At 59.6% G+C, this 22,428-nt stretch overlaps 2 protein-coding genes and 1 long non-coding RNA gene across 3 annotated transcripts; all 3 read left to right on the top strand.

Moving 5' to 3' along the window:
* The first annotated feature begins 1,061 nt into the window (after window positions 1-1,061).
* On the top strand, window positions 1,062-13,498 carry ZNF775 (zinc finger protein 775). Its single transcript, XM_087821358.1, has 3 exons — window positions 1,062-1,136; window positions 7,158-7,229; window positions 9,113-13,498. Exons 2-3 carry the CDS (start codon window positions 7,199-7,201, stop codon window positions 10,693-10,695), a joined length of 1,614 nt encoding a protein of 537 aa, XP_087677484.1. The 5' UTR covers window positions 1,062-1,136; window positions 7,158-7,198; the 3' UTR covers window positions 10,696-13,498.
* Window positions 13,499-18,432: 4,934 nt separating this feature from the next.
* LOC148092163 (uncharacterized) lies at window positions 18,433-20,323 on the top strand. The gene is made up of 2 exons (XM_087821357.1): window positions 18,433-18,959; window positions 19,496-20,323. Exon 2 carries the CDS (start codon window positions 19,524-19,526, stop codon window positions 20,205-20,207), a length of 684 nt encoding a protein of 227 aa, XP_087677483.1. The 5' UTR covers window positions 18,433-18,959; window positions 19,496-19,523; the 3' UTR covers window positions 20,208-20,323.
* A 255-nt stretch (window positions 20,324-20,578) lies between these two features.
* On the top strand, window positions 20,579-22,428 carry LOC148092162 (uncharacterized). Its single transcript, XR_015715204.1, has 2 exons — window positions 20,579-20,681; window positions 22,143-22,428. It is a non-coding gene; the product is annotated as an uncharacterized LOC148092162 (long non-coding RNA).

Here is a 22,428-nt window from a genome sequence, read left to right as displayed (position 1 = left end):
AAGTGCACACAGAGTTTGCGGTCAAACTGCTAGAATCTCGGTCACCAGTTTCTGTTGCGTGAAGAGGCTACACAGGAGCTGGCCCCCCCCCCCCCCCCAAATGCTTCCCAGGCAGCTGCTGCCTTTAATTTGAATAACGGCTGAGCATTAAGATTTGTAGCACATCTCAGGGCCCAGCTTCACTTTGTATCAACCTCCTGTCCCAAAGCAGCTCCAGAGAGCATCCTGCCAGCGCGAGCGGAGCTGCGCTGAGCTGGGTCCCGTAGAGGTGGCAGCGTGAGGAATTTTATTGACACAAAGAAGCATTTCCTTCCAATTAGAGGAAATTCTTCCTGAAGGTTTCTGGGAACGCAGCACCCTCCTTGGCCATCTGGACCCTGCCTCTAAATCAGCAGTGACACCTCCGCAGGTCGCTGTTTCCTCGACGGGAAGGCGAGGGGTTGGGTAGAACCACGGCTGAGTCTTGCGGAGACCCCGGGATCGCTCGTCACGCGCCCGCGGAGTGCAGGGCCGCGCGGGGGCGGAGGGCGATTTCTCTCCCGTCACACGAGACACGTACGTCTCACTCGAACACGGGGTGCGCGGTGGTTCCGAGCACCGCCACCCTGTCACATGCACACTCAGGGGCGCGCGTCCGAGCGGGGTTCCTGCTGCTTCCCCCGGTTCCCGGCGCCAGGAGCGTGGGACTGGCTGCGTGGGTTGCACAGCGCGGGGCTGCGGGGCGGGGGCTGGCGGAGGCAAGAAGCGGGTGCCCGTCGGGTCGCGGTCCCTCCTGGCCTCGCCCCCGCCCCTCCTCCCCTCGGAGCCCTGGGCGGGGGTCGGGAGCCCCGCTGCCAAAGCGTTAACACGCGCTGGGCGCCGGGAGGCCCCGAGGGAGGCGAGGTGAGCCCGCCTACCCCGGCTATTGGCTCCGGAGAACAAAGGGGCCGCCCCGCCGGCTTCTCCGATAGGGCCGAGCTGGTCATCTGAGCGCCGCAGCCAATCAGACGGCGGGGCGGCCCTGGGGATGGTCAGGCCCACCAGCCAATCAGGGGCGCGCGCCCGGCCCCCTGCCCCGGGTCTGGCGGGGCCCGGGAGCCCAGTGCCCAAATCGCCCCGGGTGGCAGTTCCCGTTAACCTTAGCCTCAAAGTCAAAGGTATTTATTCCCGTCGCCTCCCTCCGAGTCCCTCTGAGTCCGGGCGGGGCGGGGCGCGCGGAGGGACTGACCGTGCAGTGGGGCCGGCGCCCGGCCCGCTCCCCCCGCGCTGCCTCCACCCATCCCCGGGCTGGAGGCGGCCTCGGGGTCCCCTGAGCCCCCCGCGCCCCGGCCTGGAACTTTGCCCACTCCCCGCACAGCCCGTGGGGGCGCGGGCCCGGGGCGTGCGTGGGAGGGGCGGCGGGCCGGGGCGGAGAGCAGGAGGGGGCGGGTGAGAGCGGGAGGAACCGGGCGGTGAGCGCGGGGACTGTCCCGACCCCGGGAGCTGTGACAGTCCCCCAGCAAGACCGAGCTCCTGCCGCGCAGGAGCCCCAGTGCTCGCAGCAGAGTGACACACGGGCGCCTAATAGATCATTAAAAGAGTGGGGAGAAGGTCTGGGTTAAGAACAATGAGAGGGAAGCACCGCAGAAATTGCAAGTGTGTGTAGGGGTCTCCCCGAAACCTCCATTCCAGGAAAATGGGCACAGGAGCCAAGATCTCAGCGGGGATGGGGTAGGGGCTCGGGGCTTCTTCCCCTGGAAAGGTGGGGGCACACTGAGATGATGCCCCCTGCAGCCCTTTGGGCAGGATGCAGCCTGGAGCTGGGTGTGGGCGAATCCCCAGAGTGGGGGCGGGGCATAGGGGCGGGGAATTGTCTAGGCTCCTTTTGGGTCCCTGTGTCACCCTTAGAAATGAAGAGACTGGAGAGTATTAGTCTCCATTCAACTCTAAGGTTCTGTGATTCTGTGATCTGTTTTGGACTTGACAGAATATTATACCATGTGGATGGTGCTGGGTTGGGGGGGTGCATAGGCTAAATAGAGGAGGGTCCCTGAGCCTGACACATCCAAAAAGCTTCCTGGTCACAGTGATCCCTGATCGGGCAGGGCAGGGAAGAGCTGGGCAAGGGTATTCCAGGACTGGTCACGCTTGCCACGACATGGCGAGGTCAGGGGGTGCAGAGTGGGACAGTGGGGCGGGTTGGGTGCAGTGAGGTGAGGCGAGCAGAGGCCAGCTTTTAAATGGTTTTGCCAAGACATTTTTAGCTCAACCTGAAAGTGTTGAGGCCCCACCGACGTATTTTGAGCACAGGAGAAACATGTCCAAATTGTAATTTAGGGAAAATTGCTTTGGTTCTGGGTGGTGGATGGATTGGAGGGACAAGATAAGCTGTAAAACGGGTGCAGTGTTCAGGAGAGAAGTGCTGAGGCCTAAACTCAGGAAGCTGCAGTAGGAGGTCTGGAAATATTAAAAATAGCACTGGTACCACTTAGCGACCTGCGCTCTATGATAGTGAAGGTGGTGGCGTTTTTTGAAAGGCCTGATGAAGACCCATTGTCACCTCTGGGGAGGCAAGGGAGATCCAGGGCCAAGTGCAGAGCACCGTGGAGGTGGTCTGTCCCATGCACCTGCCCCTGGAGAGGGTTCAGCTGAGGATTCCAAGGTTTCTGAGGGTTGAGTGGCCTGGAGGGAAGAGCCCGTTCAGGGTGTGCAGAAGACCTGATATCTGTCTCTCTTTGAGGCAGAGAATGTCACATCTGGGTCTCGCTTTCCTCATGTCACAAGGGGGAAGCACTTCCCACTTTCCCTGAGCTCCTTTAAATGCAGCAAAGACCAGAAAAGTGTTTGTAGATTAAAATGCGACACCCGTTCAGTGTTGTGAGCAGTTGGTTTTGTCCCTGGCCTTCAAATGAGGCAATGGGGGTCCCAGGCCTTGGCCGGCTCCTGAGTCTTGGACTTGGGGCGGAGGAATGTGGCTGCTGCTCTCTCCTCTGAAGGGAGACTGGGATGGGGATGCCGTAGATGTGGGGCAGGCCTGGGGGCAGGGAGGTGGGGGTGGGACTGTCCCAGCAAAGGTGTGCATGTAAGGCAGGTGGAGGCAGAAGTTCTGGAAGGAGGTGCCACAGGGATGGGCCTGGGGTCGAATCAGGGACCTCTGAGAGGTGGGCAGGCATGGTGACCTGGCTGCCCTTAGACTTGGTTCCCAGGGAAGGCTGGCTGGTGCAGGCTGAGGTCACCTAACTGGGCTCTTCCTACCGGGGAAACCCTGTGGTTCAGTTCTTATAGTATGGGGAGTGGGGAGGGGATGTGGCAACAGCAGTGACCTAGAAAGAATTCATCTCACACCCTGTGAACATTTTTCAGTCTTTCCAAACTGTCCCCTCCATTTGATATAACAATTCTCTACACAGGAACAAGCATTATTTGCATTTGCAGATGGGGAAACAGGCCCAGAGAGGGCAGACGGCTGGCCTTGGGTCACATGGCTAATCAGAAGAAAACCCCAACCCCGCTGGTGTGGCTCAGTTGGTTGAGTGTTGTCCAATGCACCGGAGGTCGCCAGTTCGATTCCTGGTCAGGGCACATGCCTGGGTCTCGGGCTCGATCCCCAGTAGGAGGCAGCTGATGGATATTTCTCTCTCATCAGTGCTTCTATCTAACCTCTTCCTTCCTCCCTTTGAAATAAAAAAACATATTAAAAAAATATTTTTAAAAACAGAAGCAAACCCCATCCTAAGCTCTTGCCTTCCCCACCCCATCCTGGGCCCTTTCTGCTATAGCAGGTCTTTCTGTGGGAGGGTGGATGGCTTGCCCTTCCCCCGTGCTCCTTACTTCTGAGTCATGATGGGGGTGCACCAGTGCTGAGAGAGTCGAGGAAGGTGGAGAGGAGGGAGGCAATGTTGAGGAGCAGAGAGGAAGATTGGCAGGGGCCCTGGAGGGGCTGGGGAGCCTGTGAGAGTTGTGGAAGAATGCTGGGCGTGGGATGGAGGCCAGCCTTTAGGTGGTGGAGGTGATATGTCCCCACACTGTGGCCTTTCTCCTTACACAGCTGCTGTCCACCCCTTTCCCACCCCCAAGTTTCTGCTAAGACCAAAGCTCCTTTGTTACCTTCCCCTGCCCCAGACCTCACCACCTGCTGCAGGCCACAATCCCCGCTTTGTGTGGTCTGGCAGTTGTCATGGCAGCTGCCCCAGGGGACGCCTTGCGGCTGAGGGGGCTCCTATCCCAACTGTGGCCTGACCCCACGTGGGCTGGGGAGAGGTGGTGATCAGGTCCTGTCCTGAGACCCGCTCTCCACAGACCTTGCTGGGTGGGCAGGGAGAGATCATGGGAGAGGGGGTCAGAGCCAAGTGGCCTTCAGAGACTTGGTGTGAGCCCTGGTGGGGATGGCACATAGGCCCCTCTTGCCTCCTGTTTTCTGGTTGGGGCATTTTGCTAGGGAGCCTGCTGGATGGGTCCCTGGGCATCTCACAGGTCAACTGAGTGATGCGTCAGGTAAGGTGAGACTGGCGGGTGGCAGAGTAAGAGAGAAGGATTGGAAGGCGCAGCTTGGGGCAGGTGTACCTGGTGGCCTGGCTGACCTGGAAGATATGGCCACAAGGAGGGACTTTCCTGGACTTGGCTATCGCAGGGTTTGTAGGCAGGGCACCTGCTGGGCTGTTTTCTAGACGTCCCACCTGAGCACACAGGTGGAGGTGGGCCTTCAAGACATGGCCTGCCTGCCCCCATCTTACTCGGACCACACGCCCTTGTGAGCCCAGGTGACAGGACAGAAGTACCCAGGGAGGCAGGAGGGGCTCCCCTGGTAATTCACTGTGAACTGTTCAAGAATTGAAGCCTTTCTGCCACTCGAAGCGATGTTTAGGTCCCAATACCTCTTAGAAGACAGGATGGGTCAAGTTAGGACTAATTTGATTCGGCTCAAGGGGCCTCTCTTGTTGGGTTGGGGTTTTGTAAGGCCAAGCCCCACCCTCTGTCGTCACCCTGAAGTGTGGCTCTGGCCCCCTGTTTGAATTTCCCTGAGTTTAGGTGGCCCCCCTATTCGCCAGTCCCCTCAGCCTCTTTAGGTGGACATTGGTCAGAGGCATCCCCAAGGCGTGGGACACCGAGTCCACCAGGGCCCCCAGGTGGGCCTTTCCTGCCTTGTTCTCCGGGCTCCCCTTTCTCTGCCCCACCGGCAGGTTTCGGTGTCTACAGACCACGTTAGGAGTGTGGAGCGCACCCTGCTGGGGAAATAGAATTAAAAACCAAATCGCCTGCCAACTCAGAAAAGCTCCTCACAAAAGTAGGAAACAACAGGTTTTTTATTATCAAATAAGCATTACATCAGAATGAGGCCCACACGATACCCAGTCCTCAAGGAGACTGCAAAGACAGAAAGAAATCTCACCTGTTATACGGCCCCCCAGGTGCGACCTGTTTCACATGTTCTCTAGATAAGTTGTCACTAGTCCTCAGGTGAGAGGGCTCCACCGTGTGTCACACAGAGTTCATCCTAGATTCACCTGGTGATGGGGGCAGCCACCTGTGCTCGTGAATTGCCTTTCTCATATCTTTATGACGGGAGGTAGTTTTGCAGCTTGGAGCCAGGTGGCCACCCAGGGTAGGCCCCCAGTCTCCCCTGGGGACTTGCAAATAGGGAGGCCACACTGAGTTTGACTGGGATGTGGACTGGGAGGAGGAGGGGCCCCATCTCCCTAGATATTTATATTTCAAAGAGATGGCTCTGGGGTCCCTGAGACAGTCCTGGGTTGTTAAGCTGGCAAGAGGCTCATTTATACACACATCTCAAAAACACAGAGAACTTAAAATTTGAAGTTTTCTAAAGAAAATGCCCTAAAAGAAAGGGGAGCGGTCTCTTTTTCTGCACTAGGGACAAAGATTTTTCTATATTTTAGATTCGTATTTACCTTTACCTCCCCCACCTTCGCCTCTCTTGGCAGGGTCCAGATTCCCTGCCTGGGAAGGGGACCTGGGAGAGGGACCCTTAAGAAAGGGGCTGGGGGGGGGGCTCTCGAGGGCCCTGAGATGAGGAGACGTTTCATGTGAGGGTGGCTGGGCTGAGGTGCCCTGGAGGAAGGTCCAGCTGACAGTTAGAAAAGCCCCCTGGTGGCAGCTGCTGGAGCTGAGCTGAGAGCCACGGTCCTTGCTAGGGCTCTTTGGGATTGTGGGGACCAAGGGGATGTGGGCATGTGAAAGAAGATTCCCGTCCTTAGCAGAGGCCGTCCCTGGCACCAGAGTGAAGGGAATGAACCCCAGGCTGCCCGCAATCCACATGAGTGCCACACTGGCGACCAGGTGTTCCCTGTGTGGGCTCTGTCCCAGATCCCAGGCCTCCTCAGTGGGCACGAAAAGTTCCTGTCCTCCAGGTGAGGGGAATAAGCAAAGTAAATGCCATGTCAGGTGGTAAAGTGTCACGGAGGAATGCGAGGTGGAGTTAGGCTTGTGACTTTACCCAGGGTAGGCAGGGAGGGCAGCTCTGAGGGGGTGACCCCTGAAAGAGGCGAGGGGAGCCACACAGAGACCTGAGACAGAGCACCCCATGCAGAGAGAGGGGCAGCCGGTGCAAAGCCCGAGGGTCTGAACAGTACCACCGCCCCCAGTCATGTTCCAGGCAGGAAGTGAGCCCGCCAAGCAATGTTCTAACGACTTGAGCATTAGGCAGCAAGGCGAGCCCCGGATTAGTGGACAAATAGCCCAGCTGGACTGTGTATTCTTGCATGGAGTGCTCCCTGGGAGGGCTTGGCTGGGATGTAGACTGGGACAAGGAGGGGTGGGACTTCACAGGGACAAGTCTGCCTCCCGGGTGTCTGCACGACCTTTCAGGCCGCTAACTCATTTGAGTTTCTCCTGTGCGGTGTCCTTCATACTCCTCCCTGCAGATGCTGAGGCTGTGGTCTGGAAGCTAGAAGGCCTGGGATCTTGCCCCGCTTCATTCAGCCACCTGTGTGACTTGGAGCATGTCAGTGGCCCTCTCTGACCTCAGGTTCCTCTTCTTACAATGGGAATCATGCCTCTTTTGCCTGCCTCGCAAGTATGTGTGCAATTTTAAAAATCTTGCACATTTCCTCTGAGGTCTGGATAGAAAAGCTCTTGAAAAAGGAGGACTCCATCCTGTGAGGTGGCACAAGGACTGGGCAATCCTTTCATTCTTGTCGCACGGGTCAACTCTGTTTCCTTTGCTTCCATCTCCCCCGCAGACGGAGCCGGGGCACCGTGCTGATGCTGTGGGGCCTCCGGGATGGAGAGCGGCCTGGCTGGTGCCAGCACAGGTAAGACAGAAGATGGAAAGGTGTGAGCCAACCTTGGCCCCTCCCCAGGCACAGGTCTTTCGTGTCCCTTGGAAGCTGGAAGCTGAGCCACTTGCTGTCCTCACCAGTAGCTTAGAGGGTGTCCAATTGCAGGACACTGAAGGTCATCAAAGAATGGAACAAAGACCATGGGAGCTAAGAAAGTGACAAAGGGCAGCCTGTAACTTACCAGGCAAAGGAACACACGTGCATGCACACACACACACACACACACACACACACACGCACACGCACGCCCCGAGGGGGAGAGTGAGGTGTTTGGTAAGTGCTAGAACAGGGCATTCATGGTGGTTATGCCAATCAAACCTTGAATCAGCATTCTGGGTAGGACAAGGGGTTCAAACCAGCCATGGGCCCTGGGGCCCCTCCAAGATCATGGTCTCTATCAGCTGACCCACTTGTGTGTGTGTGTGTGTGTGTACAGTCATCACCACTATTTCGAGAACTTTTTTTTATCACCCCAGAAACTCTGTATTCTTTAAGCAATAGCCCTCCATTTAAAACTTTTTTATTTTATCTGAACCATTTAGAATGATATTAAAATGATCCTTTTTACGATGATTGAGGGGCAGAGCCTTTGCTCCAGGACTCCTTCCACAGGCCTGTTTTCCCCTGTGTTGATACCTGATCCACAAGTGTAACACACAGAAAAGTGCAAAGGTCGCAAGGTCTGTAAATTCTTACGATGTGAACACTCCCATGTGACCAGCACCCATATCAAGAGGGAGACCATTGCCGGCACCCAGAAGTCCCTCCTGCCACCTTCTAATCGCAGGGCACTCTAGAAGGGGCTATTATCTTGGCTCCTAACTCATTGGTTCATCCTGCCAGCTTTTGAACTCTATTTAAGTGGAATCATATAGTCTTTATTTAGTGTCCTTAGCAGACCTTTTTTTTTTTTAAAAAAAATATTTTTATATTGATTTTAGACAGGAAGGGAGAGGGAAAGATAGAAACATTGATGAGAGAGAACAGCTGCCTCCTGCATGCCCCCTACTGGGGTTCGAGCTCACAACCCGGGATGTGCCCTGACGGGAGGGAATCCAACCAGTGACCTCTTGGTGCATGGGAACATGCTCAACCACTGAGCCACACTGGCGGGGCCTTAGCAGACCTTTTCCATGAGGCCGATGTCGGTGAGCCAGGTAACAAGGCGCCCTGTAGACCCACGCAGCCCTGTGCGGGGGACTCTCGGGAGGAAAGGCGACTTGGTTTAGTACAAGGACCAGGCAACGCCTGTTCTGGGTGCTGAGACCTTTCTGGCCAACATTCTCGCTCTTGGTTCTGCTGAAGAAAAGTGAGATTGCCAAACGGCCAAGGTCCAAGCAGGTGAGGTGTGCACACGGCGGCTGCCGCCCTGGAGAGGGCCCAGCGGTGACGTGGGCCTTGGTCACCCAGCCACTGAGGGACTGGGCGCAGACTCCCTTAGCATGCTCCCAGCACCTGATCCTTAGAAAAAGAAGACGTTTGAACTCGGCCAGGTACTGCTCGCTCCCCGGGTGAGGAGACCTCACTGGATGGGTCTCTTGAACCATCCGCGTCTCCTGGGCCCCCGGGTAGAGCAAGGGGCAGCCGGTGTGTCCCTGACCGCCGCTCCACTGGGCTGTCCTTTCCTGCGTCTTTCCCCTCGCCCTTCTCCGAACCCCAACCCACCCCTGCCCTACAGTCCTCCCCGCCTTCCCCGCCTCTCCCCCTCTCCCCCTCTCCCCATTCACATCTCTTCCTTGTGCAATTTTTATTCTTGTCTTATTTTCCGCTAAGCTCTGCCCTCCCTGCGAAGTCTCTCCCTCCCCTGCTCGGAGCAGTGACTGATTCCCCGTCCTCCGTCCCTTTGCCTCTGGCAGGAGATGGGCTGGTGACGAAGGTAAAGCCCGAGAAGCCCGAGTGGCTGCTGCAGACCCTGGCACCGCCGGCCGAGCTTTCCAAGGGCAAGGAAAACATTTTCCTGCAGCCCCTGGGCCTCCCGCCGCGCCAGGCCATGGGGAGGCGCCGGTCCTTTGGGGGCCAGGAAGAGACTGGAGGTCCCAGGTGGACCCCTGCCGCTGAGCAGGACGCGGGGCTGGCAGGCCGCGTCCTGGGCGCAGCCCCCGGCCCCCTGCGCCCCGCGCTCCCCGCGGGCGAGGGCCATTTCGTGTGCCTGGACTGCGGGAAGCGGTTCAGCTGGTGGTCGTCGCTGAAGATCCACCAGCGCACGCACACCGGGGAGAAGCCCTACCTGTGCGGCAGCTGCGGCAAGAGCTTCAGCCAGAAGCCCAACCTGGCGCGCCACCAGCAGCAGCACACGGGCGAGCGACCCTTCTGCTGCCCCGAGTGCGCCAGGCGCTTCAGCCAGAAGCAGCACCTCCTCAAACACCAGAAGACCCACTCGCGGCCCGCCACGTACCCGTGCCCCGAGTGCGAGCGCTGCTTCCGCCACGCGGTGGGTCTCCGCATCCACCAGCGCGCGCACGCCCGGGACCGCCAGGGCGCCCGCGCCAGGCTGCTGCAGCTGCTCCGGGGCTTCCGTCCGCGCCCGGGGCCGCCGCGGGGGCGCGCCGAGTGGGCCTGGCTGGGGCTCTGCCAGGGCTGGTGGCGCCAGGCGGGGGCGCAGCCCGCCGTGCCCGCGGCCCCCGCGCCCCGGCCCGGCGAGCAGCGCCAGTTCATCTGCAGCGAGTGCGGCAAGAGCTTCACCTGGTGGTCGTCGCTGAACATCCACCGGCGCATCCACACGGGCGAGCGGCCCTACCCGTGCCCGGAGTGCGGCCGCCGCTTCAGCCAGAAGCCCAACCTGACGCGGCACCTGCGCAACCACACGGGCGAGCGCCCGCACCCCTGCCCGCACTGCGGCCGCGGCTTCCGCCAGAAGCAGCACCTGCTCAAGCACCAGCGCACGCACCTGCCCGGCCCGCAGGGGGCGCGCTGCCCCAGCTGCGGCCAGAGCTGCGCCAGCCGCGCGGCGCTGCGGGCGCACGAGCGCGCGCACGCCGGCGCCCCCGCCGCCCAGCTGCTGCGCCCCGGGCCCGCGGGGCTGGGCGCCGAGCCCCAGGCCCCGGTCCCGCCGGGCCGGTCGGCGCCACCGCGCAGCCCCCCCGCGGCCCGGGGACCCGGGGACGTGCGCTGGGGCGACGCGCGGGAGGACCCGCCCGGGGGCGAGCAGCGCCAGTTCATCTGCAGCGAGTGCGGCAAGAGCTTCTCGTGGTGGTCGGCGCTCACCATCCACCGGCGCATCCACACGGGCGAGCGGCCCTACCCGTGCCCGGAGTGCGGCCGCCGCTTCAGCCAGAAGCCCAACCTGACGCGGCACCGGCGCCACCACACGGGCGAGCGGCCCTACCTGTGCGCCAGCTGCGGCCGCGGCTTCACCCAGAAGCAGCACCTGCTCAAGCACCAGCGCGTGCACCAGGGGGCCCGCGCGCCCTCCCCCGGCGTCAAGGCCGAGGCGCGCTAGTGCCCCGGGACCCGAGAGGACCCGTGGGGGGATGTTTGCGGGGTGCCCGTGGGGGAATGGCCGGAATGGTGGCTTTCAGAGCCCCAGGGGCAAGACCCTACCGAAAGGCCCTGGAGGCCTGAGAACAGAATTCCAGAAGTTTCTCAAAGGGGGACCGCGGAAGGCCCTGGTAGTCTCGGGGAGGAGTGGGACCAGGCACTCCTCCCGCTGGAGCCAGGATGTGTCCCTGCTGGGTGGAGGGCCAGCCGGGTGCTTCCTCAGAGGGGGGACCCCAGCCCTCAGGCACCAGGTGAGGGCCTGTTGGGGGCCCTGGGAGAGGCTCCCTGGTGTGAATTGGCCCAGGTCTGGACTGGCCAGCTGTAGTACCAGCCTGTGCTTCAGGATGGCCGGGGGCTGTCCCCGTGTGAGAGTCTCAACAAACAAACTCAGTGATATCACAGCTAGAAGCTGTGGCTGGGGAGGGGCAAGCATATTCCCAGCACCAAGGGCAGTGCCCAACACTTAATGGCCACTCAATACATAGTTTTGGAAGGAGTGAGTGGTTCTATGGTCCCTTCTCAACCATGAGTGCCCCATACTCAGGGTGCTGTTGTGGCCGGCTGACCCCAGGACTGGCCAGGGGCTGGGGTACAAGGAGGGTGGTCTCAGCTGAGGTTTGGTGGCTCGGGGAGGGTCCTGCAGCAGGGAAGAGCCAAAGGTGCCACTCGTACTCCATGGGCCTGGGGCGCACTTGATGGCTGTCGCTGACTTGGCTCCTTGTCATGGCAGTGTTGCCAGGAGAAAAAAGGAGGATTGCCAATCTCGCGTGGTCTCAGCATCTTTTTTAAGCTTCCCTTCCCGATCTCCGGGTCTGGGTGTGATCTGAGGATCCATTGACCCCAGGACCAGGACAGGGAGCTTTGGGCATGGATATAACAACTCCCCACGCCCAGTTCTCTTTTCCCTTTTTCCAACACAGTTTGATCTCTTCCACCTGCAGCCCCTCAGAGAACCACAAAAGAACCAGGGCTGCAGGCCAGCTGTAGCCTTGGACTGTGTGGTCCCGCAGGAGGGGAGGGGATTGTAGAGAGAGGGGGTGCCAGGGTTGGGTAGGTGGGAGGGAAAAGGGGGGACCTAGCTGATTCTGTAGAACTTGCCTGCCCGCCTCCCAGGGGCTTGCGGGGTGGGGGTTTGAACTCAGAGATGTGTTTCCGGCTGCAGGAGTTGCTACGTCCACCCTGGCTTCTGGTCACCCCTTTTCTCAGGTTTTGTTTAATCGCCTTCATCTGGCAGGAGCTCTAATTGTAGCGTCACAGAAAGACCTGTGGAGGCGATGATTCAGCTCACCTGGGGACACGGCCCTGGTACTGGTTAGTGTTCAGCAGGGCTCCTACCCGTGGTCCAGGTCTTCTATCACAGACCATGCTGTGTGAAATCCCACGCCTGGGCAGGGTGTGCCCATCGGAGAGTTCGGCTCTCAGGACCAGCCAGAAGCCAAATCAGAAGGGTTTTCCTGGGTCCCCTCCCCTCTGACGCACACCAGCCGTAGGTGCCCCCCGCCCCCCTGTAACGCCTGCCTGGTAGGCTGGATCCCATCAAAACATCCTTTAACCATGGGGAAGGCTCAAGAGTCACTTGCTGCTTCATCTTTGCCACTTAGCAAATCCTGAGACCAACTCGAGCAATCCCACCTCCGCCAGGAAGGCATCCGGGAGTGCCATGCCTGTGCTAGAGAGCCCCTGTCTGCAAGGACGGACCTGCAGAAACACTGGAGCCCGTGGAACCTGGTGCCTGAGGGGCAGGGCAGGCAGATAGTGCAGAGAGAGGCGGGGGAATCTTGTGCCATAGCTTCTGTAATCTTCCACAAGTGGCCTGTGTTCAGTGATCAAATCACACAGCTGTGTTGGTATGACTTGGGCTTAATGAGGCCCAACTGCAGCTTTTTCCCTACGAGCAAAGTCATGAGAATGCCCCCAGGTGATGGATTCTCTCACAAATGGGTGCTTCAGGTGACAGTGGGGATAGGGCCAAGTCTATCAGAGTGAAGAATTACTGAGGTGCATGCCCTGTTGAGCAGGTCAGGGGGTGGCACGGCACTGACCCACTAGCCAAGCCTCCGGTGTGGCAGGCAGTGTGGCAGACTTCAGGGACGCTGTAACAAAATAGCAGTCGGGGGCTTAGCGAAGTCTGGAGGCCGGAAGTCCAAGATCGAGGTGCTGCAGATTTGGTCACATTGCAAATTGATGGCAGGTCCCAGGCCAGCTGTTCGCCTAAGCTTCTCCCAAGGTCACAATCCCAGGCTTCTCCTGGCAATGTCCACTTCAATTTCCATTGCCTTTCAGTTTAAAATAATAAAACTAGGTCAGAGAATATTTCAGAAGAGCTGCACTGTAAAATCAAAGACGGTCAGACCCATCTTAGTGGTTTATAATTCACAATGCTCAGGAGCACCCTGAGATTCAAGGGGGGGTCGAGGGGAACAGCACACCACCCTGAGTAAGGAAATCAAAATCTTAAAGGACTTCTGTCCATGGCCAGGTAAGTGCAGGTCTGTTGTGGGGACCCTCGGCCATGCTTCCTGCAGGCCACATGGCATGGTGGAGCTGGGGTCCGGGACCCACCTGCATAATCCTTGTGTTCTCTGGTTAGGAGCAGGCTGGGAGCTAGAATAATGACAGGTCCTTGGAAAATGGCTGTGCTCTGGCAAGCACTGTGAGCTTCAGTCAGCGGCAAGGTAGTCAGCTTCCTTGGAGGGTGTGGTTCCCCAGGTAGCTGCCCCAGGGAGAGAGGGCTTGGAGGCCAAGGTCGATGCCCAGCAGCTGCTGTGACCCGGGAGAGAGTGGGTCCATCAGGGACTTGGCAGTGAGCGCCTGGTGTGAGTGAGGGACACTACTAGACTTTTTCTTTTTTAAGTGGTTGGGTTTGGTAAAGAAATATCCTTGACCTTTTGTTAAGAGGAGTAGTACTGGGGCTGAAAATAGTATGTTCTCACATATCACTGCTCTGATCGGATCACAGACCTGGAGAGAGGGAAATGAATGGTGTCCCCTGGCTTGTCCCCTGGGGTAAGAGAGAAAGGCTGTCTCCCAGGTTACTCAGATCTGGAGGGGGAGGGAGGTGCTAGGCCAGCCAGTCCAGCAGACTTTCTGTGATGATGGAAATGGTCTCTGCTGTCCAGTGCCATAGCCTCCACTCACACATGGCGCTTCAGCACTTAACATGTGGCTAGTGAGGCCCTGGCCAGGTAGCTCAGTTGGCTGGAGGGTCATCCCAATATGCCAAGGTTGTGGATTCAATCTCCGTTCAGGGCACATGCAAGAATCAACCAATGAACGCACAGGTAAGTGGAACAGCAAATCGACATCCCTCTCTCCATTTCTCTCTCTAAAATCAACAAAAAAGAAATTAAAAAAAGTGACTATTAAGGCTGAGGCACTGAATTTTAAATTTTATGTGATTTTAATTAATTTAAATTCAAGTAGCCACATGTGGCTACTGGGCAGTGCAGGCCTAGGAATTTTGCTTCTATTGAGAAGAAGTAGAAGTGTTGTCCCTCCCTGCCCCTCCCCTCACCTAAATCTAGAAAGAGCTTTCTTTCGTCGTTGGGAACAGTGGATGGAGTCAGGCAGTCCTGGGGCTAAGTCCTGGCTTTGCCGTTTAAGCTGTGAGACTTGGGCAAGTGACCTACTTAAAGCATAATGTGTGGTGCCCAGCACGCAGCTGGTCACTGTAGTGATGACATTATTGTGACCATTGCTACCTGTATGGCACTTGCAGAAGTGGAAGTTGTACTGTGGAAAGAGGAGGAGAGGGGTGCCCCAAATAGAGCTCAGTCCCCGTAAGGAATGAGCCACCCCCAGGGGTAGGCAGACCTGCTGCAAGTTGAAGGGCTTGGCTGCCTTGACGTCACGGGCTATGTCTTGGGTTTTAGTTCAGAGGAAAGAGACCTTTGGAGCAGATGCAACCTCACACCCAGAGCCCCCACCTGCAGCTGGGACTCTGCAGGTTTCCCAGCCCAAAGCCGTGGCCAGGGCAGCCTCTGCCTGCCGTTCCTCATTCCTAACGTTGCGCCAGCACCCGGGCCGGCCGCCACAGCTCTCAGGTGTCGTTGGCCAAAGTGCATCCATTCAACCAACAGACACAGACCGGGGACCTATTGTATGCTGGGCACTGGGATCCGGAGATGTTGATAACACTGATGTTCACAGCCTGGTGGGAAGACGGGTGCGCTGTCTCAACCTGAAGTCAGCACAAGGTGCTCTGGAGGGGGATGTTAGAGAGCGCCGTGCAATCCGGAGAGGCAGGAGGAGTTGGTCACGAGAGGCGGCTGCCCAGCTGAGCAAAGCCCTGGGGACCCAGGCAGAGCAGGAGCCGGGGGATGGCCAGGCTGAACTGTGAGGGCAGCAGCCTGGAGCTGGCCGGGGGAGCCCACGGGTGATGGCTAGCCATCGGGTGTGCCCCCGGGGGGTGGGGTGGGGGATACAGTGTAGGGCCCCACTCCCCACAAGGGGGCCACGGGCCATCTGTTCTCTGGGACGCTGTGGCTGTGGGCAGCCCAGGCCTTTGTTAGGGACCAGAGTCCAGCTGTCATTGGAGCCTCGTGGACTCGTGGTGATTGCCACGCCGGCGGCGGGTCCTGCCTGTAGGAAGAAGCACGGCTGCGTTAGCAGAATGTTTCCATGTTGCCTTTCTATTGTGTTCACCGGAGGGGAGAGGTGGGAGGGGTGTGTGTGTGAAACCACAGAAACAAAGTGGAAATCAGGCAGTCGCAGAGCAGAGAGCCAAGGCCTCCTGGAGCCCTAGGCCTTCGGCCTTCCCACTGAGACAGATGAGTTTCAGGTGACTTGTCAGCCCCCCCCCCCCCCCCCCCCCCCCGGCTTTGGTCCTCTCCTTTCCATTTGGCACAGCTTACCAAAAGAAATGCTGCTAAAAATAGGGGCAACATCCTCAGGTATATTATTGATTTTGCTTTTGAAAACCTAGTCATTTATAAGTGTCCCCATTTTCCCTGCAGCCTGCAGGAGAGATGACATCTGGTGGCTCTGGCAGGTGACAGCTTTTGCAACAAAAGCTGGAGCTGGGAGATGTGGCTCTCCCATGAGCAGAGTTCCATCACCCGGGCAGGTGTGGGTGTCACCAGTGCTTAGGGGTCCTGTTGTCAGTGTCGAGGGAGCTCTACCCTTGGCCCTGGGTGTCATCCATCCTGCTGGATTCATTTCTTAGGGTTCCCCAGAATTCCCTCCCTGCTGCCTCTATTTGAAATACCAATTTCCTTGGGATGTCTGACTCATGAAGTCCCACATGCCTCAGTCAGGTGCCTCTGAGCAGTACAAATGGGGGTCCTCGAGAGGCTGAGAGTGACCTGGGTGGACCTTCTGGGATAGACGGTCCACGGAGCGAGCTGTGAATGCTGACCTGGTCTGGGGTTAGAGGTAGGGATTGATTTTACTGCTGGGTGGACCCCACCTGGAACCCTTCAGTTCCTGGGCTCTCAGAGGCACAGAGGGGCCTCATGAGGCTGGGACAGGGCCACCGGCCCGGCCACATCACCGCTGTGAGCAGCCCTGCCTTGCGGAATCCCAACTGCCTGGGCCCTGCGGAATCCCAACTGCTCCTGGACCTGGCAGCCACAGAGGGGCCACGGAGAGAAAGGCTAGTCCATGCCCCTCTAGCGCTTTTAACTTTAAAAAGTCACTTTCCCTTCCAGGCTCAGTTTATCTGTGACATGCATTACTTCTGATCCCAGTCATCACCCCAGATTTCTGTTTTGGGGTCTAGGCCCCAGAGCGGGTGGGGAGAGTTTGCTGGGTGGTGAGCCCACATTCCCACCTGGGCTCTGCCACCAAGAGCTGTGGGCTTCGGCTGCGGGGAAGCCACTCTGTGCTTCCACTGGAATTTATTTTCCCATGTATAAAATGGGATAACGCCTGTTTAACCTAGACGACACATGATTAGACAGCTCCCACAGGGAGATGGGGAAGGGCTTTGTGAAAAGACAAGCAATGCCTAGTCAGGCGTTTTATTATGAAATGACAGTTGGAAGCTGGAATTCAGCGCAGCCCTGTCCGCACCAGCTGCTTCCCCTGGGTGCCATACCCGGCCCTTTATGAGATATCTTTGGGTTCTCTTCTGAGCAGGAGAGGACTGTCGGGGTATAATTTCTTCCACCCCCCAGTCACCCTAGTGGCATAACCCGGGTATACAGGAAGGTTGGCTTGGGCAAAATTGTCTGCTGCGCTCCCCCTGCCCCAGGACGCCCCTAAAGGCTGCTTTCCCCCCCTTCTGTCTCCTGTAAGGGAAGAATTTGCTCTGTATTTCCAGCCCCGACCCTTTTCCCAGGCCCTGGGGCAGGCTTGTGGGCCCGGCTAGGGTAGCCCTGCCTCCGGATGAGGCGCTAACTGCTGAACTGGGGGTCAGGAGTCCTGAGTGCCTTGGGCAGGGTTAGGGGGCCTGGGGGGACCCCCGGGAGCCGGCCTGCGCCTAGCTCCCGCCGGCGAGTTAGACCTCCCGGCCTCACGGGGCTGCTGTGCGGCCGCAGCTGCGCGGGCGACTGCGGCGCCGCGCCGCGCACACCGAGGGGCTGCGGCGGCGACGCGGGCGGGGGCGGCGCCCAGTGAGTCCCGGCCCGCGGTTACCGTATTTACCCAGGCCGGTGCGGGACCCTGGGGGCGGGTCGCTGCGGGCGCTACCGTATTTGCTGGGAGCTGCGCAGGCCCTTTCTGGGAGCGGGGAGCACTGCGACTTAATTCCGTATTTATCCAAGATTGCGTGATCCCCCCGCCCCCCGGGAGCGCTGCGGGAGCGGGGGAGCGGGGTGGGTTGCATTCATTCCCTAAGGGATCCGGGGCTCTCCGCCGGGTGGGGCGAGTTTCGGGAGCCGGGTGGGAGGCCTACGTGTTTTCCTGCGGGTGGGGTTGCGACGCAGAGTTTACCATATTTCTCCAGGGTGACGGTGGCCCCAGGAGTTGGTGGCCCCACGGTTGTGCGCGGGGGAAGGGGGGCCGGGTGGGTGGGGTCAGCTCTTCCGATTGAGGCAGCTGTTTGATAAGAACAGCGCCGTGGGAAGCTGGCCGTGTTTCTGGGGCGTGGAGAAGGGGCGCGGGAGGCGCTGCGGGAGAGTTGACCGTATTTGCGTCGGGCGGCGCAGACTCTAGAGGAAAAGAGTCGCTGCTGGAGACGGAGGCACAGGGGCGCAGCCTGGGCTGTGAGTGTGGGGTGGGATGGAGAAACTTGCGGGAGGAGGGGGGCCATGGCCTTGAACCCTCTCGGGGGGCGGGGTCTTGGTTAGGCCTGGAACCTGGGAGAGGGGGGAAGCTGCCAAGCGACAAGGCCAGGCTGAGATTGGCCAAAGGGACTGTGATGAGCTGTCTTTGCAAATGTGAATGCAGCTGCCTGGGAGAGCACTTGTGGGTAGGGTGGGCCTATTGCAAGTAGTACTTGACCCCTTCTCCAGGGCGTGTTCCACCCTGGCCTGAGGGTAGGGGGAGCCAGGGGGGTATCTTTGAGGCCCCGCTCTGCAGATTGACTGAGGCTGCAGTCGGCAGTGAGGTCTGAAGTGTGGAGAAGGCCTGCATGGAGGTCCAGGGGAAGGGCCAGCAAGCTCCCCTTGTGGGGGTGGGGGAAGGCAGGGGAGGGGCCTGGTCAGTCGCTCTGGAGCAGGCAGGCTTTGGGGCCTTGCAGGAGCAGGAGCCCAAGGTGTTTTGGAGGCATGGAGGGGTGGCAGCAGACAGTGCCCTATAGGAGCAGTGGCCCTTTGGGTATCTATCCATGGCTCTGCGGTGGCTGGGATGATGGTGGTGGTCTTGTGGTTTGTGTATTTTGAGGGGAGTTGAGTTGGTGAGCCACTAGCTAGTACCTTGAGAAGAGCTTTCCACAGTGAGTCAGGAAATGAGGGCCTAGTCCTGGCTCACCTTGCCGTGTGACCTTGGGCAAGTTAAGTTGACCTCCTGAGCCTCAGTTTCCCCATCTATAAATTGGGGTTCAGTGATCCCTGCCCCTTCCTCAGGGCTGCTGTGGGCACAGTGGGATGCAGTTGAAGAGGATTGCAGTGCCCTGGGGAACAGGATTCTTAGAAGAGCCAGCGTGGATGGACGGAGCTGAACTTGGGGTGCTCGTTAAGTCCTGAGTGCTGCTCAGCCTGGGCCAGGCTCTGCTGTGGGGACGCCAAGAGGAATGGAGCTGAGAGGCCCCGGGAGCTCACACTCTGGTCTGGTGACTTGCAAACAGACGTCTTACAGGATTGCCTCATTTTGATAAACAAAGAGGTGCTGCCTTTAGTGTTTTAGGTACTTTCGAGTTTAAGGGGTTTTATTTCTTCTTTTAAGCTTTGCAAAGAGTATCTTTCAACCATTCCCTTCCCCTCCCCCCGTATTGGGGATGCACCTGCCTACCCTCTCCTTGAGCAGTGGGTTGGAGAGAGAGGAGGCATCCAGGTGCAGGATAACCTGCAGTACCAGGACCCCCTGAATATTGCCCATCAGCACTTGTGCAGTGCCGTGTAGGGCAGGTTCAGTGCTTGGTGCTGGGGTAACAGACGGAGGCGGCTCTGTCCTTAAGGTGCTCAGAGGTGAGAAGACAAGGTGGCCTGACCGACCGCATGCAGGGTGATGAGTGAGGGTCATCAGGTTGGGCCACACGGGGTCCCGGGAGGCTTCCAGGAGGAGGTGGCATTCCAGAAGGGCCTGAAGGAGAGGCAGGATGTGACTAAAGGGGCGGATGCTGGAAGCTGGGCGCGGACAGTGGAGTGTCCCTCTAGAGGCTGGGGCTGGCTGATCCTCAGGTCTGCCCCCCCTGACTCCGCTCTCTGCTTCTGCCTCCCCAGGGGCTGGTGATTACAGCCGCAAGCGCCCATGACCGAGCTGGCGTCCTCCGGGGGCGGGTCCCCTCCGGGGGACGGGGAAGAGGGCCTGGGGGACGAGCGCGGCCTGGTCATCCACCACCCGGCGGAGGAGCCGCGCCACCGCTGCGCGCTGTGCGGCCAGACCTTCTCGCAGCAGCCCAGCCTGGTGCGGCACCAGAAGGCGCACGGCGGGGCGGGCCGCGCGGCCGCCTTCGTGTGCCCCGAGTGCGGCAAGGCCTTCAGCGTGAAGCACAACCTGGAGGTGCACCAGCGCACCCACACGGGCGAGCGGCCCTTCGCCTGCCCCGAGTGCGGGCGCCGCTTCAGCCTCAAGCAGAACCTGCTCACGCACCGGCGCATCCACAGCGGCGAGAAGCCGCACCAGTGCGCGCAGTGCGGCCGCTGCTTCCGCGAGCCGCGCTTCCTGCTCAACCACCAGCGCACCCACGCGCGGATGCCCGCGCCGCACCCACGCCGCCCCGGCGTCTTCGGGGAGCGGCGGCCCTACTTCTGCGCCCGCTGCGGCAAGAGCTTCGCGCGCGAGGGCTCGCTCAGGGCGCACCAGCGCGGCCACGGCCACGGCCACGGCCACGGCCACGGCCACGGCCCCGACGGCGCGGCGGCCCATTTAGGCCGCGTGCTGGGGGGCGCGCAGGGCCGCCCGCCGATTCCTGCCCCGGAGCTGCGTCGCTGAGCCCTGGAGGTGGCCCTGGGCCGCGGACGCCCCTCTGGACGGGACCCCGGGAGACGGGGAGCGCTGGCTGGGGGCCTTGGGGCAGTGGGCCGCCGCCGCCCTCCTCTGTGGGCGCCTTTCGCCCCTCTCCCAGGCCCCCCGGGCGCGCTGCACGGGGCTGCTCCGGGCACCCGCGAAGGTTTTCCTCCTCGGGCCGGCCAGGCCTAGAGCAAGCAGGTGAGACCCGAAGCCCAGCGACTCTCTCAGGCTTGCGGGACCTGCATGGGGTCGCGCGGGGGGGGGGGGCATCCTGGGCTGTCCTAGGTGTCTCTGTGACCAGCTTCTTACTACATCTTCCTTCCTAAAATGTCAGAATGGAAAGCAGGCTGCAGAGGGCCACTGTCCACAGCCCCCAGGCCCCAGCTCCCGACCCCAGCGCTCACCGCCTGGTGTCCCTGAGAAGTCATTTCGCCTCCCGTCTCAGTTGGCTCATCTGTAAGTTGGGGCTAAAAAATGAGGGAGATTGTGAGGGTTGTAATGGCCATAGCTAGATAAGAGAGGGTGATGTCGCTGGTCCAGTCCATTTTTGAATGCCCCTGTGTGCCAGGCTGGGCTGGGTTTTCCCGAGGAGGCACTGGCACAGGCCTTGTCCGCAGAGGTGCCACAGAGGGAAAAGACTATAAAGTGCTGGAGGGGGGGGCCGGTGGTGACTGGTGTCATCCAAGGTCGTTTGTTGGTTTGAATTGGATCCTGGGGGATGAATAGAGGCACCCCAGGGAGAGCAGGGTAGGAGGAAGACTCTGAGGCAGGGGCCTGATAGTGGAGGCTCATGTGTGCCCTGCAAAGGACTATGGCCAGGGAGAGGGGACACCGAAAAGATCACAGTGACCTCAGATGTGCCGTTCAAGAACTGGGGGCCCTGTGAGGACAGATCGAAGTGAGAGGAGCAGGAGCCTGGAAGGTCTTGGGCTCCCCTGAGCCAGAGAACAGAGGCCTTCAGCTAAGAGGCTTGGCCAAGGTCATGCAGGAGACAGGGCAGAGCCGGGACTTGGCCCGGGGCCTCTGAGTCCAAGGTGGTGCTCTGGGGCGTGGGCTTCTTCAGCCCGTTGGCAGGTGAGGAAACTGGGGCTCATCCAAGCTGGCCCCAGATCACTTAGTACTTAGTGGGACAGCTGTGCAGGCCTGGGCCCTATTTTGGTTTCTGGACCCCAAGACCCTTCATCTCTATTCCACTGCCCTTAGAGAGGCTCTAACTAGTGGGGAAATGGAGCTTCAAGGACACAGGAATGGCCCTGGCCGGTGTTCAGTGGTTAGAGCACCAGCCCACCGACTGAGGGGTCGCAGGTTCGATGCTTGGTCAAGGGCATGTCCCTGGGTTGCAGGTTTGATCTCTGGCCCTGGTTGGGGTACGTGCAGGAGGCAACCAATCGATGTGTCTCTCTCACATGGGTGCAGGAGAAATATGACCAGGATCATGTGGCAGGAGTCTGGGCAGGGGTGTCACAGGGTGGTGTGGGCATGGCGTCCACAGTGATGGGTTGGGAGGAAGGAAGCTGGGGCTTGGAGAGGACCTACATTCACAGAGCCCTGGCTCTGTGCCCAGTGCTAGGCTCCATGCTGGGGACCCAGTCCCACCCTCTGCCCTTCCTTAGAGCTTCATGGCTCCTCTGGGACCCCTTGCTCTCTGCCTGCCACCCCCAGGTGGCTATGGCAATGTGGTCTGGCACTTAGTGGCAAAGATTAAGAGATTAAACCGGGACCTGGGACATCTGGGTCCAGTCACCCAAGTGTCCTGAAGCCAAGTCCTCGTGTCTGTACATGGATGAGTGATCCTGGAGTCCGGGGACAAGTGCAGGTGGCCCAGCTGCATGCCCTCTCACAGCCCCAGAGGGGTGGCTGGGCAGGGCTGTGCCATGGCCCCAGACCTGACCCTGGTCTCTTTGTCTCTGTGAACAGATGTGGAGTGGGCAGGACATCTGGGCAGTATGCAAGGCACATCCGGGCATAGAAACTAGGAATGGGGACCCTGGGGAACTGCACCCCAGCATGAGGACATGTGCCCTAAGAAGATCGACCTCGGGAGGTGCCCACAGTGCCAGCTGAGGGGACCGGTGGAGCCCAGAATGGGAGGCAGGTCCGTTCCCTGGTGGAAAGACTCCTGAACCTGTCGCGAGCCACGGCTGGGGAAGAGCTAGTCCTGGCTGCCTGGCCACTGGCCATGGACCTCCACTTCCATGTGGCA

This window comes from Miniopterus natalensis, chromosome 10 (genome assembly GCF_054644295.1).
Source record: "Miniopterus natalensis isolate mMinNat1 chromosome 10, mMinNat1.hap1, whole genome shotgun sequence".
Taxonomy (NCBI): Eukaryota; Metazoa; Chordata; class Mammalia; order Chiroptera; family Miniopteridae; genus Miniopterus; species Miniopterus natalensis.
The sequence above is the reverse complement of the archived record's forward strand: the minus strand, read 5'-3'. Positions and strand labels throughout refer to the sequence as shown.

Excerpts from the sequence above, each read along its gene's own strand:
- ZNF775 (XM_087821358.1), top strand. The coding sequence starts at position 7,199 with ATGGAGAGCGGCCTGGCTGGTGCCAGCACAG. Across the intron at positions 7,230-9,112 it reads CCTGGCTGGTGCCAGCACAG|GAGATGGGCTGGTGACGAAG; the intron begins GTAAGACAGAAG and ends TGCCTCTGGCAG.
- LOC148092163 (XM_087821357.1), top strand. The coding sequence starts at position 19,524 with ATGACCGAGCTGGCGTCCTCCGGGGGCGGGTCCCCTCCGGGGGACGGG.